Below are 15,825 nucleotides of genomic sequence, written 5' to 3' on the forward strand. Positions count from 1 at the left end.
TTAAAATTTAATGTCCACTCCTGCCACATCTCTCAAAGAAGAGAAGAGGTTATTCACCTTCCCTATACTCACTGGCTGAATAGTAATGATAAAGTATTATGTTTCATCTGGACAGATGTGCCATCAAATTCTCTCGGCCCCTTTATAGGCACGCCTTCGCTCGGATGCACATGCAAAACCTGTCAAAAAGAGTTTATGGGAATTAAGAAACAAGCTCCACGGGATTATCATCAGTCATTTTCCAGGGTCGTGCAGAGTTGGCGAAAACACGAGCATCCGCCAAAAATAACTGACTCTGCAAGTGAGTCATCCAAAACAATGTGCTCTACAGCTTACAGTGATGATGCGCAGAAAACAGCATCACCCGGCAGGGGTCCGTATGATTCCTGTGCGCGCTTTAGTCAATAGGAACGTCGCAAAAGCCTGAACACTTGCTTGTAATCATTTGAGCAACTTCTTTTAAATGTATTTAGTTTCTGCAAAGAAAAGAAAAAGGAGGATAAGAATAAATTAGACACAATTCCCTTTATTGGCATGGTGAGGCTGATGAAAACTACACATAAAAAAGAAAATCCACAACAAAGATTGTACAATACGTACAACTACAAAGGCATTGGTTAGGACTCAGCAGAAGGCAACATGGATAGGAGACAAATAGAAGATAACACAGCCAAACACAGTCCCCTTGACCCGAAATACACGCACACTCTATCAAATCCACACACAAAATCACACACAGCCTCATTTAGATATATCTGCTTCTTTATGGAAACACAAAAAAATCGTCCAACGCAGTGGCAAATCCTTCAGTAGTAGTTTTCACTATGGTAAAAAGTCTGCCACTCCAAAAGATACACCCCATCAGGTGTTGTAACATATTGCTACAGCAATTTACAAAGCAGATTTGCAACATACATGTTGCATTGATTAAAGCCACACATATCGAACGCGACATGACTCCATACCCAAGCTCTGTGCAGAAAATAATGTACAAAACATTTCTGAAACCAGACATTTACATTGACAGTTTGTGAATCTTGTATTATAGGCTGCAACAAAACCTGCTGTTAATCGACGTTAAAAAGGTTACTTTAAGCGTCCGTGAGAAGTTCTTGTTGTATTTGGGTGATTCCAATTATTAACAGTTCCTTTGCCTTCAAACCACAGCAAAGACAAAAATAGCTCTTGCTTTGGAAAGAGACTCAATCTCATTGATGCAATTTTTGGCTTTTCAACTTCTTTCATTGCTTATATTGAATTCTTAAATTTGCTCACACTCATGCACACACTTAAGATCTGTGTTGAGGCACTGGAATGGATCCCCCGTATTTGAACAGAGTCTGGGTAATTTGTCATGTCTAAAACCATACAACAACATGAGCTAAAATACAGCTTTGAAAAATAATTTATTGCTTTTTTATTTATTCATTTTTTTTTTAATTCACATTTTCATATTCCATTATTACTTTTCATTATTTTGAGCTATTGTGAGTAATTACAAGATTAGTATCATCATATATATAATTTTTTTTTTTAATTTTTTTTTTTTACATCAAATACATCTTTTTTCTTCTTTTTAAAAAATTCAGGAAAGAAAATTGTAAACTTTAGTTTGGCATTCACATAATCAAAAGTGTGGAGCAAAGACACAGATTTTCTGTGGTACAACAAAATACCTGCAAAATTATTTTATTGCTTCATGTAATAAAAAAAGAGATGAAAAGGTGGATGTTTTAGAGCTAGAAAAACAAATAAATCACTTGAGTTTTGGAGCAGCAAAGTTCATCATGAGCCTAGAATATGATCATACAATATATTGTTTGTTCCATCTCTGAAGGCATATAAAAAGAATATTTCTCTAGAACTTGTAAATTTACATCCTTTCCAGTGATTGTTGAATAACAAATAATATAAATAGCAAAATTTGTAAGGCGCATCACGTGAGATGGCTGCCATAAATATTTTGATTAGAATACTGAGATAAATACATAAATAAGCATGAGTAATTCTGTGTTAGAAGAGTAATCATCTCTGTGAAAGTGTATTATCAAACAGGAACAATAACAATTATCAGTGTGCACAGAGAAATTAAAATAAAATCTATTGATTCCTTCAGACATAAAGGATAAAAAAATATCTTGGGGTTTATCTTCTTCTTTTTTTTTTTTCTTTTTTTTTTTTTTTTACACAGTAGTGAACATAAACTCTTAAAAATCTATCTTACACTGCATGTATATACGGAAAACACTGAGTTGTTATTAACTTCAAAATCGGATAAAACTGCACATGGAGTTTTTCAATGAAATAAAAATGAACAAAAAACAAAAGCAAAACAAGAAAAACCAACAGAAAAACAGACACAAATTTGTTGCATGCTCCCCCAAAAAGAGCAATAAATCTCCATACATATTTTTTACAATCAAATCACGTCATCTAAACGCCATGTAGGTTATACATCATCATAATGACTACAGATCAACATTCTTGATTAAGAAAATTTCATCTTAAAAAGGCTGCATTTTACAGTGCATAGCTGTAACAAACAAAGAACGCTGATATGCACATCAAATAAAAAATATTCCTTTTGTAAATAGGTGACTACATTTCCCCCCCTCAATAAATGTAGACTGTTACCTTGAACATCCAAGAGATTTCCCCAAACCCGTCTCGATAATGTAACACCACATCCAAACACCAGATTAAAAAAGGAACAGAAAAAGCCCACAAAAATAAACTCCAAACAATAAAAACAGACTGAACGAGCTGCACTTTTCCCCTCTCAAAGTGCAGAGGGTGGTACGCATGTGAAGCGAACTCTGATGAAGATTCGTGTCTCTTACAGAGCCTCACGCGGCACTCGGATCTGTGTAGTCCACTAAAGTAGTGTGCGCTACTTCACTGGTTATTCCCCACAGGTAGTGTCTCTCCTCAGCTTCGCAGCAGCTAGGTTCATGTAAACTTTGCTTGCAGATATACACATATATCCCTTCATATACGTAGAACGTTAGCGTCTACGTATACTCTTTCCACTTAGAGAAAGTGTAAAACGTCTTTAGTCTTGTATTCAAAGAACAGAAACAACAGTGAGGTATTGCAAATCCCTCTGTTTGCAGCCAGCCGGTGCAGTGGTGCTCATTACCTTCTCAGGCTATACTGGGCCTCTCGTAACAAGCTGTCAAAATCCATGGAGTCGTACTTGCTTTTAGTGGAGGCTGGATCAAAGTCATCCGAATGGGAATCTGAAAGGAGAAAATGGCACGTTTGAACATCTGTGGAAATGGCCTCATTTTGAAAGGTGTGCTACTCATTTTGCAAGAGCTCCTTTGTATGGAAGCCAACTTCCGCCACGTTCGTAGAAAAAATGCTTTTGTAAATCATAATTATGACTTCAAAATTCCAACCTGTCAAAATGACTTTTTGTCATAATTATGAATTTGATCATAATTCCGACTGCCATAATTTACTTTTTATCTTATAATTATGACTAAGGCATAATCTTGACTTTTTCATAATTAGGACATTTTATGTCAATTTAGAATTTTGTATGTCAAAAAATTATGACTGTCAATTTTGACTTTCATAATTTTGACTTCTCATGTCAATTATGAAATGTAATCGCATAATTGTGACTTTTTGTCATTATTTCGTCTTATGTCATTATGACTTTTTTAGTCATAATTTTGACTTTTTATGTCACAATTGTGCATTTCCACCTTATAACTTTGCCAGAATTTCAACATTTGATCTCATAATTCAATGTTGTACATAATTTCCACTTATCCACTTTTTTTTTTTTGCGTTATTATGTGACAAAAATGGGCTTCCATAAGTGCAATGTGATTGTGTGGAAATACCAACAAATACAAAGCCAGACAAATAATTTCACAATGTTCCCGTTTCCTGTTCTATGATAAAAAAGTTTTTAATTTCTGTATTAAAATTCATTTTGATATTTGGAATCAAGGTCGTACAACTGTCAAGATATCATATGAATACTTTTATTATTATTAACATGATATGAATGAACAATTTGTGATATTTGTAAAAACAAAAATGAATAATAAAAAAAAAAAAAAAAAAACATTTAGAAAATAATTAAGATGTGTACCCTGACATGAATTCAAGATAAGGACAATTTTAAACATAAAATGTAAACTTTTCCAGAAAAAAAAGTTTAAAAGTTTAAAGTTTAAGTACAAAGAGTACATTTCTATGAACTTGGCGCATGTTTTAAACTTTAAAAGAGTTTGTCCTTTTCTTTATCGTGGACACTTATTTGTCACTGTGGGTCAATTTTATGCAATATTATATGTTTTATGATAAAATGCAATGAGTTATCCATTTAAAACACAGCAAATCAGTCTTCCAGGCCTCCGTCTCAACCTCTCCTGTAATATACTCATCCATTGTCTTGAACCGCCTAGTTTAATTATTAAACAGTCAGGAGTAACTTCCCGAAGATGAGAGCCGAACGGCCATTAGACATACAGTTTGATTTGTGGCCAGGATAACAAATACGGCTGTCTTATCTCTAGTAGTATACAGCTTCACAAATGGTGCCCTCGTACGCACAGCGGCAAAGTCGAAGCACGTGAGAAATGGGAATGACCGTGGCATGCAGGAGATGCCAGTCGTGATCTAATACTATGGCTAAGGGGAGAATGGTGTCACGCAGCGCACCTTGAAAGATGAAAAATGCTCCTGCGCTCTACTTCGAACTAATGGACGGTGTCTTGGAAAACAAGGAGGAAAGAGGAAGAGAAAGGCAGAAGATTGAGAGGAAGGTTCTCAGGCTATTGTGGCGTGGCGTGCTATTCTAGTCACTTGCCTCTTTCCCCCCCATTCCCTCTTCATCTGAAACAGTCGCTGCGCTTCAGCCTACACTCGCCGTAAAACTCTGTGTCTAGCGAAAGGTCTCAAGAAAATGAAGGTCAACTCATCCATCTGCCCTGAGGTGAGGGTAGTTTCCCAAATACAATGACTCTGCTATATGACCCTTAACCAAAGCTTCCACGCTTACCTTTGGAGAGCGTATTATGTCCACAATCTGAATACCTTTAGCCTTACCATGAGCCTTTGAAATATAAGGTAATGTCCCCATTATTTGAGGGAAAGTGCTCTTGTTCCTTTCCATTGACCTGCAGCACCATCAACGCCACTGAGACGGATCATCCCAACCGTCCCGACCATTACACGTCCCTGACCTCACATTTTGCAGAAAATAAATGTGGAGTGGAGCATTGACTAAATTTTGAAGTGCATGCTGTTCACCAACCTCACATTTTTCCTGTTATAACAGGAAGTAATGATTTCATGTTGCATGGCTGCACAGAGCAGAATCCCCCTTTCACCAACATGTAAAGGCATTGCCCTTAGGATTCAATTCCTTTGCTTCCTTCTACATCTCGTCCCTTCCCCCAAAAGACACTTTCCCCTTTGGGTGGAGATGATTGCCTATTACAGCCACAACCATATCGTAGGCATCATGGGTAGAAAAAAGCCCCATAACATTTTACAAAGGAATTTGTCGCTCACAGATCCATCCATCTGATCTAGATTGTCACCTTGGTAATCCTGGACAGAGGGCATGGTGCATATGAAAAGAAGGCATGCTGTCTAAAAGCCTTTTGGCATTGTGTGAGAAAGTGATGGGATGAGAGTGAAAGAAAGAAACGCATTGGGATCGGTTCAGAGACGGCCAGTGTTTTTTAGTATTATTTATAGACTATTATTAATATTTTGAATTACTTATTGAGTTAATGTTGTATTGCAGACAGGTTTGCTCCTATTGAGGTTGGATAAAGGTAAGGTTAGGGACAGGTTTGGTGGTATGGGTAGGTATAAAGGTGGGTTAAGGGGTAAGGGAAGTGTCAACAGTTAAATTATAGATTACAGAAACTAATTACAGTTGTAATTGCAGGAATTTGTTTTAAATATAAGTACAATGTAAAAACATCTACATACACATGAAGTGCATAGTATAAGATTGTATTTAAATGTTAGTGCATACAAGTTAAAGACTATATAGAGACTATATAGAGTATAATATAATAGCTGTTGTTGATTTTCTTTCTGTTTTAAGGCGGCGGTTTTTATTAGTTGCATATCTAGTCAGCTGTACACAATTGCAGCCAGGCTGTGTACTTACCTAAGTCTGTGTAATTCGATTTACTGTACTGCTTTTGTCCACCAAGGCAGAGCTCAAAGTGAGGCTCGTTCGACCTGCGCAGGGTGTGTCCATTCTCAAGGGCAGCGAGCGCATCACAAGTGTAGCGGTAGGTGATGAAGCCAAAGTTGTCTCTGGGTTGAAAAATAGAAAACGAAGCGTCAGTCATCGAGAGCGCAGCAAAAACATGCTCATCTTTCATTCCCCATTCAAAAAGCAAAATTGGAATCAGTAAATATGAGACATCTTGCTGTTTGTTGCAGTATAATCCTATTTGTATTCAAACACGCCTGTGCTGTCTGTGACGTGTGCAATGAGAAGCAGATAAGTCTGCTTTCCTAATCACCGTCCAATGGCCACAAGTACGTCATTAACTAGATTTAGAAGATTCCTTTTATGCTGAAAGATAATATTGACTCCTTTTAACCATTTGACACACGCAATCCAGAAAAAACACACAGAAACGGGCCCACAGTCTTACCCGTCATGTCTCAAGTTGACTGTGCACTCCTCAATCTCGCCGAAGACTTCAAAGCGGCGTTTGAGCTCCGTGCGTGTGCTGTTGGCACGAAGACGTCCCACATACACCACTCGCCTCTCCTCCTGGTCATAAAGGGAACGAGAGAGAAGAGATTAGTCTAACATAGTGCTTCTGCTACTTTTTTCCTCTTCCCCCTCTCCTTGACTTTTCTCAACCTCACCCCATGACTGTAATTAACATCCACCACTGTGGGAAAGCCAAGAACCGTCTGGAGAAAATAGCTGGAGGACTCTCCTTTATCTTTTTCACTCTGATTTGTGAGTAACAAAAGCTGAGTGATACAGCTTAAAAAAGCTTTCATTCTTTTTTATATAGATCCAATATATATCTTGATATTTATGTTTTTTTTTAAAATAGTTTAAAGGGTACCTTTCTGTGGCAAGCAGTGCGGGGCCGAGAACCGTGGGAACAGAGCGAGGCCGGTGGCGCGATTGCTTATGAGCGCCACCTGCGCGCCACACCGGTCTTGAATCTCTCGGAAGGAGATCTGTAAGAATAAAAGGAGGAGTGACGGCAGTGCAAGACGAGAGAGGACCAGGCTTGGACGTTATGTTGTGTTTTTATTATGTTTATATCTTTACTTTCGTTTTGTTGTTTTTACTTATTTTGAGTCAATCTTTACGTTGATTGTTCGCCTGTTCCTGCCTCCTCCTTCCCTGAGCCTACATTGGTGCCAAAACCCGGGAGGATGGAGGAACACACTGTCAAAGAACCCTTGCCGCTGTGGGGAATCCGTGGTGCCATCCAACCGAGCGGAGTCTACCGACATCGACGCTCGAGGCGGTGGGCTGGAGTGATATGCCGGGGGGACGGACTAACTAACTGCCGTCCCCCTTGGTTGTGGAGAGGTGGCTGCCGTCCGTATTTTTTATTTATTTTTTACGTTTAACAAACTTTAATATCAAAATAAACAAACAACAAAACGAAAGTAAAGCGGCAGCCCCTCATGGACGACTGCCGCACATAAACTTAATAAAACACAAAATAAAGTCCAGACCTGGTCCTCTCTCGTCTTGCATTGTCATCACTCCTCCTTTTATCCTTCCGGGTCTCCTTCCGTGATACTCGAGACCGGTCCGTTCCCAAAGCTCTCGGCCCCGCACTGCTTGCCACACTTTCATTTTAACCAAACAGCATCATTGCCAAGCAGATTCAAAATACTTGTGTATATATACATAAAGAAAGCCACCCGGGGAACAGCACAAGCTCTCTTTCATGCTTTTAATAACTTTTTTTAATATCAAGCAGGTCCCACAGTAGACTGCATTTTACGAAAGTCACGTTACATGATTTGACTGATTTGCACATTAAGTTTGGGCTTTTAAGAAATATTATACTATATTATTTTATCTGGGTTATTGTGTTTTTTTAATCATTGGAAACTGAAGTCAAACCTAAAATTCGATTAATCACATGACCCACTGTCATATTCCCAATGTTACTTATTTTGGTAACACTTTACAATAAGGTTCATTAGTTAACATTAGTTAACTACCTAAGTTAACATGAACTAAGAATTAACAAGTCTTCTACAGCATTTATTAGTTAATATTAATTTCAACATTTTACTAATACCTTAGGTTGTATTTGTTAACATTAGTTAATGCACTGTGAACTAACATGAACAAATGAAGAATGATATTTTAGGTATTTTATTCCTGCTGCGATTAGGCTGTACAACCACACCCTGATTCGAAGTATGTGCAGAATAGTGAGGGTATGTATATGTATATGCATTTATATGGATAGAAGTGTGTATGTGTGTATTTGCGTGCATGTATAGGTATGTATGTATATGGGTATATTTAGGTATGTACGTATGCAGAGGGATGTATACGGGTATGTATGGTTTGCGTATTTGTGTATATGTAATTACGTAGATGCACGAATGGAAGTTATTTCGTATATTTACAATTTGAATATTTTAGTCCATATTACTGTAATAACTTGTTTTAAATAATATATTAAATGTTTTTGCTTGGACTAGGGGTAGAGTGGCATTGTTTGGTACGATATGTAATGTGAGAGTACTGAGTGTGTATGTGGGTAAAGGAATTGGAGATGTTTTTGAATTTGTTATGTTAAGTAGGTCGTTGTATTTTGTAATTAATATGTTCAGATTATTGATCAATTGATTGTATTGTCTATTTTTTTTTTTGCTACGGGTGTTGTCTCAATTTTCTGTTGCTGCTGTAACATCTTATTTTACACCGCCAACAAAATTATCATAAATATTGTGAATATTTATTATATTGCCCAGCCCTACTCACAGATGCATTATGTGACTAATACTAAGCTACAGCATTGTGATGCAAAACATTTAATAATAATCAGTTCTCAGTTCTAAGATGCCTAAATGTAGGGTGTTTACAGTGCCAAGCAACTCATCACATTAAAATAGAAATGATGTAGTCAAGTTTTATCATCAATTTTAGCTACAGGCTAATATGACTTTGTTCCATTATTCATTGAAGCAAAAGAACACATAGATTGAGAAAACGTAAAGACCCCATCAGGCTGAATATATAAAATGGTGGTATTTAATTTAGTTTGCTAATCTTGAGACAAAGCACAAGCCTCAGGCCTTATTACGTGGCATTACTTATTCATTTGTTCATGTACCTGCCATTATGTGTGACAAAATATACTTATGATCCTCGACAATAACCTGAGGTCTCTTGTAAGTCATACATAAAATTATGATTCGTATCTATTGCCCCACAACAGAGTCATAATTCACCTGTGTATATGATGTCACCGTGTCACAACAACAACGACAGCTACAACAAAAACCTACAAATTAGCTAGAACACCTGGGAGAGGGTTTTCTTTTTTGCATTTCCTCTGAAGCTCCCCTCACATTTCCATCATGTACAATAGGAGACAAAAGTGTTTGCTGAATTGGTGGTTTTGTTGCTGACAGCTGATAAATGCGGTGAGGTTTTAAAGATGACACCCTGAGACTAGCGCTTCATATGAAGCTCTCACATCCTTTGCCCCCCCAAAACCTCTCCTGACAGCTCAGCCGCCACCGCTAGTAATTGTCTCGCTGCCGCAGAACACGGAGAAAAAAGAGAAAAAGAAAAAAAAAAGAGAAAAAAAAAAAAAAACGTACGCAGGGCCAAGTCATGCGTGCATTATTTGACGTGTGCATTTATCAGTGAACTGAGTTGGAAAGCCGTCTCATTTCACAGTCTGGTCAGGCACAGCGAGAGAGAACAAAACTGATATTTCATCTCAGAGAACTGCATTTCAAATATGTAAGTGTTAGAAATTAAACTGCTCATTTTGAGCCCACATATTAACATACCTTTGATTTGGGCAATCTTATTTCAACTTTTCCCTCAATTGTCTGGTCGAAAGCATTTAGCCCATGGTGTGATTAATTGAATCTGGCACCATTCGGAAACTCCACAGAGATGTTAAAAATACACAACTGGGAGATAAAGAGGAAACGCGTGCAGCCTGAATGATTCAGAGTGCAGTCTTTGCACGAGTTAACTTTTTGAGTGAGAGAGAGAGAGAGAGAGAGAGAGCGCGCTGGGATGGCTGTGTGCTTCGAGCTTTCTGTAGGCATACACAGTGACGGAGGCAGAGAAAGCCTGAGAGAAGGATAACGTCTGTGCTAATGTACGATTCCTGCTAGAAGGAGAGAGACCACAACTGAAAAACACCTCCAAGCATAATAGGGTTTTCGTCAACTATGGGCATGTTTGGCCCTATGGACTTTTAGAAATTCAACACCCAATATTTTGTTTAAATTGTCCAACAGTGGACAGACATTTAAAACAAAATAATTCTGTCATGTTTTCTGAAACATTTGAATCCCAGAGCCATTACCATCACATTCAAAATTATATTTTGTGTTTAATAGCATTCTGGGATGGAAATATATATATATTTTTTACATTTGTTTTTTATTTTTTTCATCATTATTATTTTTATTTCACTCCTATTTAGATTATCATGTTTCAATCTAAACAATCTTATCAATGTTTTTAAATTAATATTTGTATGATGAATTTTGGTTGAAAGTCTGGCTCATAAAATCTATGCATAATGGGCATTTGAAAAGATATAAAAGTAAATTATGAAACCAGAGTAATAGTTTCAAGAAAGTGTTATATGCCCTTTATAAAACAAAACAAAGCAAAACAAAACCAATTTTTTTTTTAAATCTGTAGGTTTTAACTCCAATGATATAAATGTGTCCATAGTTGAAAAAACATCCAATAATTTAATAAAATACTAAAGAGGGTGTACTTACTATTGCTTTTTGCCGTTGTCTCTCCCTCTGCTCGGCTCTCTCACATTCCCGTTTCTCATAGTCACGTCGGAACTCTTCCTGCTTCAGACGCTCATGCTGGTATTCCTCGTAGCTGTCATACCTGTAGTTGAAAAGGACAAAACATTCCATAATAAATATACACACCCTCTAAACACACAACTATCACAACTATATGAAATATAAAGAGAATATATATACTTTTTTTTTTTTTACATAAATTCCCTAGTAATGTCAAGTGTCTCCTCTAGAGTTCATAAAAGAGTATTCAAAAGAACACACAATTTCTGGTAAAATCTTTCAGGGATCAAATTATCTTGGCTAACTAATTCAAAAAATACTTCCGTTTTAATTTTTTCAAAGGAACTGTTGAAGAAACTTAAATTAAATATAACTGAGAACTCAATTAAGTCTTCTGAGCTGTGAAAGAGCAACCCCTGAGCAATAAAATTTTTCTCTGAGGACATAGATATATTGTTTGCTGTTTTGCTCAAGTGGCCTTGGGAATCAGCTAGCTCAGAGCAGACTGCTTTCCATTCTTCTTAGCGTGGAAGACAAACAAACACATTAATAAGATGTCTCATTACATCGCAAAAGGTTACAGCTCCCAATGGCGGGACTCTTAAGGGAATATGGCAGAAATTTGGCAGCTGTGTCTGTCAGCACAACTTCACATGCCATTACTTTTTGCTTAGTTTGAACTTTACGTCCAAAAAGTGCAACTTTTTTCTACAGCCATTTGCAAAAGAGGCAACATGGTGTAAAAGCACAATATGAGCGGACTACAGCACCATCAGGGAAAAGGTGTAGATGGGAGGTAGTGGGTCCCTAATGCAAGCTGCTCTTGCCAACGAAAGCTTTATTGTAAAAGTTTGAAAAGTTAAGGCCTTGAAATGATGTATCATGATAACTCATCATATCAATTAGACAGAGTCAGCAAGTGACTTGCTTCCTTTGCATAAGGACAGACTGAAAGTATTGCAGACATAGTACATTATCTTGCAGCACTTATTTAAGTCTGTCTCATGTACAGGTCTTTAATATCAGCATATACGCTTTTTTTTCTAGTATAAGTGTAACATCATACATTTATACAGTATATTAAAGAGTGAAAAATAGAAAAGCATTTGCCATGCGCAAGCACTCACCTGGGTCTCCGACCAAAAATAGAATTAGACTGGGACCGAGGGCTTTTATAAATCCTGGGAATAATAGTGCTATCGTCCATATTGTGAGGAGACCTGTGTATAAGCAGAAAAAAATAAAATTGTACCTTAGTCTTAAACTGAACACTTTCTTTACTTACAAAGGATCATCAGCAAGTGAAATCTATACAGTGTATAGTGTAACTTTAAATAACAGACATAAGCAATAAAAAGAGAAATAAAGGGGGAACCTTGGAATAAAAAAAAGGGGAAAACAATGCTTATGGGAAAACGTTTAGCTATATAGGCCATTAGAAGTTTCGAGAGCTTGTAAACGTGAACAATGTCAATATCACTAGATATTGAAAAGGAAGTAAACAATCTGAGAAATCTTCTGGATAGCGGTTTTGATTTCTCCTTTATCAGAACAATCACTTTATCATGTGTTACTAAACACACACACACACACACACACACACACTCATATATATCAAAAGGAGGCACTGTAAATATTGTCTTGCTGGCATGCTATCTGGATGTAACCCACTTTAGAGACTTCACTTACTGGGCATTTCTTTCATCTCGCGGGGATGGAGCGGGCAATGCTGTCGAGCAAAACAACAGCTGCTACTAAAAACAACAGAGCCCCATCAAAGAGTGCTGGAGAGAAATTAATCTAAAATTCAAGTTAAAGGGATGAAGGCCCATTGAGGAAACAATGTGAGACTTCCATAAGTCTCCCAAGTTCCTCAAGTGACACAAGCTTGTTTGCCCAAGAAATGACTCTGCTGGACTCTATTTGTCATCTGCACTGCTTGCGAATGATACGTGAAATGAAACTTCAAATCTCCTCTGAAGATGTTTCTGCAATTTATGAAAAGTCAGTGTATCGCTATAATGGTGAGTGAATGTCTAAACTCAGGTTTGGAATGGCTCATTTAGTGTAACAGCAAGAACGTTGCAAGTGTGTAGATGAGCAATTTACCATCTAAAAAACTGTTTATCTTCCAAGCTCATTTTATCTTGTGTCTCTCAAAGCCAATGCTTATTGTATACTGAACATAATTTTTCTCTGGTTGTGCAAAATCAGCCGTAATGACTTCAGTGTCCGTTCTGTGAGACCCAGACTGGCGCTTTATCGCAATGACAGCCACAGAAAGATGTTTATATTCTTTACAGCCCCTCCTGCAGAGATACTGTATGTGGATTTGTGTCCAAAAAGATTGCTAGGTAAACGTGTTTCTGAGACAGGTGGTAGGCTCACACCAGAACTTACCTAGAGGGAGAACGGCTGTCGGGAGACTCAGAGCGGGAGTATGGAGACCTGGAGAGGGATCTGTATCTGTGGTGAGATGAGAAACGTGTGCGAGAGATGGAGTGTGACCAGCGGAGGTGCTGTGGGGAGAGCTGAGTTGAAGGAGGTGAGACAGAGCTCCATGAGAATGAACTGCTGGAAGGGGAGCTGGAGGGCGATCCTTCGAGGAGCAGCTCAAGTGGAGAACCTTCCCCCAAGTAGAACAGGCGCTCCCGGCCTACCTCAAGGTCCTCAAAGTCAGGCAGAACCGGGTGCATGTAGTCACTGAGAAGACCGGGGTACTCATCCCCAGAGTCACTGTCCTCTAGCGGCCGGTTCTCCCTTTGCTCTCCCACAACCCCGTTATAGAAGGCTTGCTGAGGCTTTCCAAAGTGCTTGTTGAGCTCTTCCCGGATCTCCTGGTCCCTTAGTAGTTTCCTGCCAGCAGAACTGCAATCCTCAGACGTTTCGGAGCCTGAAGTGGACTTGTGGTCCTGTCCGTGAGCATCTGTGTCCAGACAAGCCTCCTGAGCAGTGGGGGAAAGACCCTGAAGCTGCCTGGCCAGAGAGGAAGACAAAGGGGTGGTGGAAGACAATGATGATGTAGAAGTAGAGGAGGTCGGCATGTTCGAGTCTTTACATTCCACATGCCGGCCCTCCATTGGCCCAGTTACCGCTGTAGCTGTGGTGGTGCTGTCTCGTTTTGTGCTTGTAGACTGACAATAGTCGTGATCGCCAAAGACGCGGGGCATGGGCCGCTTGCCCCGACGCTCCTCCAAGCCCCCTAGGGGCATTGTGAAGGATGCCTTGCTCAGCTGGGCATAGAGCTCAGTCTGTTCGGGGCCCTTCCGAATAAAGCCGCTGGTTGGCTGAGGGCAAGAGCCCCCATTGCTCAGCCTGGGCCTTTTGCTTGTCAGGGCCAAGGGAGAGCATGAAGAAAGCTTGTTTTTGAGTGATAGTTTGAAAGGGTTCTCTTGACTGGCTTTGTGAGGAGGCGTGGTAGGTGGTGTCAGACCTGGAGGGAAGAAGAGACAAAAGATTTACCAAATGAGATCCCTCATGTTCCTTAGCAGTGCTTGGTCTGTCTCTAAGTGACTGGATGAGCACACACTTGAGCCTGATTAAAATATTCCCTTTCATTTAGACCTAATCCTTATCCACATTTTATTGCAACCCTGACATATTAATGTGACCTCAGATTGCACTGCGATACAGACAGAGTTACTCAATTAAACTTCCTCCAGACCATAAACAATCCTAATTCATTAGAAAGTAAAGAGTCAGATCTTATAATAATACTGGTGCTTTCGACAGATGCATGAATGCCACCCTCCTGGGACTCTGATGAAAGCACAGTGATGCAGGAGCTGTTATCATTCTCTTCATCTTTGCCACCTTTTCTGCTCATGAACCCCAGCCATCTTGACAGATTTATGTGCCAACAGATGGCATTTATATGGGAAGTCTTGAGATGTGTTGCTTTATGGCATGGATAATGCACTTGCACAAACAACCGGAGGTAGTTCCTCTTTATTTTTCTCTACTTCTCCCTCTCTCTTTCTATTTCAACACCTCTCCTGATTTCTGTTTTCCTGCTTCATATACATATTATGACCTTTCTATAAATTATTTCTTTTGATTAAAAACAGCTTTCAGTGCATCAAACTACAGCCATTTTCTGAATATTTTCAGGATCACATTATTTTACGACCATATCCTGACAGGTATTTCAACAACAACAAAATTAAATAAATAAATACCCATCTCTCCTTTTCTTTTTTCATCTGTCTGTCAATCACCTAATTAAATGGATACAGTACTGCAACCATTACGAGCCTGATTCGGCATACAAAACAACAGTGGCCTTGACTAAATTTATCATTATGCCAATGCAATGAGCTATGAAAAGAAAGCATGCACTGCCAAAGGAACTTCTGCTGCACCAATCAAACACCATCTGGGCAAAACAATGCACGCAGGGTCATAAACCAAGGACCATTATCGCCTTTACATTACATTACATAAATTACTTTACATAGCATTACATAAATATGTGCTGTTCAGTTCAAGGCAGCCATGATGAATGCACACAGATACAAACACTAATCATATACCGGTGGGTTCTCTCATCTGTTTCTGGCAGGGTGTGAATTACGCAGGGACCTCTGAACGAATTATTACTTAAAGCTTACAGAACTGATCCCCGTGGTAATCTTAAAATGCCACACAAGGAGCGTAACACAGACTGACCTGGGTGTCATATGATACCATAATTAAAGCAACCCCCGCTCAAGTTAATCTATTAGACTAGAGGAATGGGGATTAGGGAATGGTATTAAATCTGGCACTTTCATAGTGCTGGCTATTCCACAGGTGTCAAGGTGTTTTGCTCAG

General features: G+C 38.7%; 1 protein-coding gene across 3 annotated transcripts in view; it reads right to left on the reverse strand.

Annotated features, from left to right (window-relative positions):
• Window positions 1-409: 409 nt before the first annotated feature.
• The window catches only part of ppargc1a (peroxisome proliferator-activated receptor gamma, coactivator 1 alpha), a 47,798-nt gene continuing 32,382 nt past the window's right edge, over window positions 410-15,825 (reverse strand). For all 3 annotated transcript variants that reach the window (XM_081359518.1, XM_081359519.1, XM_081359520.1), the window contains exons 8-13: window positions 13,414-14,446; window positions 12,141-12,233; window positions 10,975-11,095; window positions 6,648-6,769; window positions 6,149-6,300; window positions 410-3,239 (exon numbers count right to left, since the gene is read on the reverse strand). In XM_081359518.1, coding sequence (XP_081215644.1) covers window positions 3,136-3,239; window positions 6,149-6,300; window positions 6,648-6,769; window positions 10,975-11,095; window positions 12,141-12,233; window positions 13,414-14,446 — 1,625 coding nt within the window. In that variant the 3' untranslated portion in view covers window positions 410-3,135. The remainder of the gene's footprint in view (window positions 3,240-6,148; window positions 6,301-6,647; window positions 6,770-10,974; window positions 11,096-12,140; window positions 12,234-13,413; window positions 14,447-15,825) is intronic.

This window comes from Scardinius erythrophthalmus (assembly GCF_964197995.2).
Source record: "Scardinius erythrophthalmus genome assembly, chromosome: 2".
NCBI classification, from domain to species: Eukaryota; Metazoa; Chordata; class Actinopteri; order Cypriniformes; family Leuciscidae; genus Scardinius; species Scardinius erythrophthalmus.